This window comes from Propithecus coquereli, unplaced genomic scaffold (genome assembly GCF_000956105.1).
Source record: "Propithecus coquereli isolate 6110/MARCELLA unplaced genomic scaffold, Pcoq_1.0 Scaffold52, whole genome shotgun sequence".
In the NCBI taxonomy this organism is placed as follows: domain Eukaryota; kingdom Metazoa; phylum Chordata; class Mammalia; order Primates; family Indriidae; genus Propithecus; species Propithecus coquereli.
In genome coordinates, this window is record NW_012151063.1 from 1,078,740 (window position 1) to 1,082,937 (window position 4,198).

Sequence of the window (4,198 nt, forward strand, 5' to 3'; positions counted from 1 at the left end):
TTTATTTGTTTATGCCATTGTTATATCATTGCAAACTTGTGCAAATTTATTTCATACTTTTGGTTTATTGTTTATTTTGTTGGTCAAATATTCTTTCTGCTTTGACGATCTACAGTCTCTCCTCGTTAGCCTCTGCATTCTTTTGACATGCCCCCAGCGTTGTTCTAGCACTTGCTTAATTTTTTCTTCTGTCATCCAAAGATGTTCCAGGCTAGCATGAAATAGAATTTAAGCAACACCAAATAAGTAAATGGAACAGAGGTGAATTTCGTTTTCATCTAAAGTACAGTCTTTCGAGATCTGAGTCTCAAACTCATAGGCAACTAACAACGTAGCTTTTGAATACGTAAAGTCAAAACGGGTAGAGATTGTCACATCCGGACGGATATCTGTTGGTTTCTACTTGGTCAGCGTTTACTCCTTGCTGCGCATGCATTTCAGAGAGGAAAGCTACCTTCCCAAGAGACGGCCCAAGTCAGTCCATCTTAGCACAGTTCTGTTCAATGTGTCGTGTTTTGAGCGTGAGCAGAAAGTGTGCACAGCTCCAGACAACCACGTAACATGAAGACGGCAGTGAGCATCGTGGGGAATTAGATCTGTGTTCTGAGTTTGTGAGCAGCAAAGGGGTGTCCTGTTGAAGGAATAACTGGTTGTGTGCTAAGTGTTCACCTGCTGCCCTAGTACCTGGCACCTGCCTTTTCCAGGGTCATCCTCTCGAAGGTGTTCGACGAGGTCATTGAAGTGAATCTAATCAACAGTGAGGACTACGTCCACCTGGCCTTTCTGAAGAGACCTGAGCTTGGGGTCACCCTCACCAAGCTGCACTGTTGGACGCTCACGCATTACAGCAAGTGCGTCTTCCTGGACGCCGACACCCTGGTGAGTGCACGGGAACAGGTAACACGCACCCCTGTCTCTGACACGGATGTTCCGTCCATCAGAATCAGATATAACACGCCCACGAGCACCATGCTAGACCCTGCTGAGGACAATAATGGATTTGAAGATGTCTCTGTTCCCCAGGAGCTGTTCATAATTACATTATTTCACCTACACAAAATAGAATAATTAGAACTTTTAAGACAGAGTCTTGCTCTGTTACCCTGGCTGGAATGCAGTGGCATCATCGTAGCTCACTGCAGCCTCCAACTCCTGGGCTGAAGAGATCCTCCTGCCTCAGCCTCCCAAGTAGCTGGGACTACAGGTGTGCACCACCATGCCTGGTTAATTGGCTAACTTTTCTATTTTTAGTAGAGACGGGGTCTCACTCTTGCTCAGGCTGGTCTTAAACTCCTGACTCCAAGCGATCCTCCCGCCTCAGCCTCCCAGAGCGCTAGGATTAAAGGTGTGCACCACCTCGCCCGGCCAATAATTAGAAAACATTTTTTATCTTGATTGTATGTTGAATTTTATGGTTCTGATTGGACTGGTATACGTGACCTCTTAATCAATGGCATCCCCCGATTGTCATTTGGGGTAGTGACTTACAGTGTGGAAATTCATGATGGTCAGTTTCAGAGACAGCCATTGGAAAATGAAAACATGAAATGAAGTTGGGGTGTTGGCAGTCAGTTCAGAATGCCTCGGTTCAACAAAAGTAGCTCCGTAGAAAGAGGAAAACAAGAATGATTGAGTAATCGGAATAATGGCTTTTTCCGCCCCAAAGTACCACCATTTAGAAAGTCACTGTGTGTTAGGAGAAACTACAATTAGTAGTCAAGCTCTCCAGGGGGATCGATTACTCTATATTGAGTTTCAAACCTCTCCATTCACGGGTTTCCTTGGTCACATTGGCTGGAGATGTGGGGATATACAATTAAGATAATTCCGTGGAGGATCTTAAAAACCTGGAGAAAATGATTTAATTTCAGAAAGCCGTACTCCAACCACTTGGAATACACAGCAGAGCAGTCACAAATGTTTTTCATTAGAGCATAAGCCTAGAAGTATTAAGAGAGTCCCTCTTAAGAATTGGGAACAGGTTTGCAAGCACCAAAGCTTTCTTTTCTCTGGCCCATCCTGCTGCATTCTTCGTGGCATGCAGGCAGTAAGCAATGCTTGTCTGCGTGTTCTCTGTGTTTGGCTGTACCAGGTCCTGTCCAACATCGACGAGCTGTTTGAGCGGGGAGAGTTTTCCGCAGCCTCTGATCCCGGGTGGCCGGATTGCTTCAATAGTGGGGTGTTTGTCTTCCAACCATCTCTGGAAACGCATAAACGCCTGCTGCGACATGCCACCAAACATGGCAGCTTTGACGGTAAGCGAGGGGCACCTGGAAATTCGGGGGAGAGGACGGGGCTGTTGGCGATACCCAAATGCCTGCCCCAGCCCATTTGCCCTGTAATCGCAGCACTCTGGGAGGCTGAGGCGGGAGGATCGCTTAAGGTCAGGAGTTTGAGACCAGCCTGAGCAACAGTGAGATCCTGTCTCTACTAAAAATAGAAAGATTAGCTGGGCATCTTATTGTACACCTGTAATCCCAGCTACTGGGGAGGCCGAGGCAGGAGGATCTCTTGAGCCCAGGAGTTTGAGGCTGCAGTGAGCTACGATGACGCCACTGCACTGCAGCCGGGGCAACAGAGCAAGACTCTGTCTCAAAAAAAAAATTTAAGAATTCTCTAAGGAAGTATGCATCTGAGAGAACCATCAAAAGTATGCTTGTTGACTTACAGAGAACAGCTCGATGGTGCCAACCATATAGAATAGGTGTGCAGAGCTTTCTTTAAAGGGCCAGATATTATTAACTGCTGTTGGTGTTGCAAGCCACATGGTCTCTCTTGCAAATACTCAATGCTTCAAATGTAGCGTGAAATCAGCCACCGACAATACAGCTCTGTGTCTCTTAACGGTGTGGACGCATTCTGAGAAATGCATTGTTGGGCGATTTTATCGTTGTGTGAACATCCTGAGAGCCCTTACCCAAGCCTAGATGGCATTAGCCTACTAAATGGTGGGAAACACATTGTCAATACCAGGTAGAATTCATTAGGGAAATGAGTGGAACTTCAAAGACAATATGCAATCTAATTATTAATTTTTTGCATTATCGGTGGAGAGTTTTGGAGAGAACGTACGCTTATTTTTATCAATAGCTTGCGTCCTTTGAGTGGACTGCGTCGAGCTTCATTAACCTCTTTTTTGCATTTGCTGCTTCTTCAGGGGCAGATCAAGGCCTGCTGAATACTTTCTTCAGTAACTGGTCCACGGCAGACATACACAAGCACTTGCCGTTCATCTATAACTTGACTAGCAACACCGCGTACACGTACAGCCCCGCCTTCAAACAGTAAGTCCTGCAGCGTGAGCAACGCGCTGCTCTGCCGCCTTTCTCTCTCGGAATATATATCAGCCATTGGCATAGTGGGAAAAAAAAATAGTGGGCAATTTTATCGTCGTGTGAACATCCTGAGCGTCCTCTGCAAGCCTAGATGGTATATCCCGCTAAACGGTGGGAACCGCCTTGTCATCGCCAGGTAGGATTCACTGGGGAATGCGTGGGTGAACTTCACAGACAATACGCAATCTTATTATTAATCATTATTAATTTTTGGATTAATGGTGGAAAATTGTATATCCCTTGCTTGCTTAAATTGCTATAGATGTTAGGTAGCCAAGGGTTCATGACAGGGTTCCCCAAGTGTTGTCCAAGGGGGTTCCCTTCAACTCTTCCAAGTGTCTCCAAAGTCAAAATTGCTTTAAGAAAAAACAATTACAAGATGCGATTTTCCCTTTTCACTGCCATTTAATCATGAGCGTACGATGAGATTTTACGGACACCACATGGCGTGTGATTAACACAATGCGATGGACATCACCAAGGAGATGAGTTTTCTCCTCTGAAGACAGTCGATGCCATGCTTCTCATAACGTGTTTTGTGGAAATATAGTTTTTTTTGAGTGTGAAAAAATAGGAAATTTATGTTAATGTATCATGTATTGAATTTTTTTAATGAATTGATATAGATTTTCTAATTTCTCAATCGTAATTGCTATTATGGTAACTATGGGTAGATAAAAGCTACGTGGACATAGCTTTTTTTTTCCTCCCATACAGATGGGGTCTCACTATGTTGTCCAGGCTGGTCTCGAAGTCCTGGCCTCAAGCAATCCTCCCTCCTCGGCCTCCCAAATTGCTGGGATTACGGGCGTGAGCCATTGTGCCTGGCCATGAACAAACTTCTTTGATTTCTCAATAATATT

General features: G+C 45.0%; 1 protein-coding gene across 1 annotated transcript in view; it reads left to right on the forward strand.

The window, feature by feature from the left end:
- The window catches only part of GYG2 (glycogenin 2), a 46,443-nt gene that overhangs the window by 14,150 nt on the left and 28,095 nt on the right, over positions 1-4,198 (forward strand). The window contains exons 4-6 of the mRNA XM_012656796.1: positions 705-879; positions 2,093-2,255; positions 3,158-3,284. Of these exons, the coding sequence (XP_012512250.1) occupies positions 705-879; positions 2,093-2,255; positions 3,158-3,284 (465 nt within the window). The remainder of the gene's footprint in view (positions 1-704; positions 880-2,092; positions 2,256-3,157; positions 3,285-4,198) is intronic.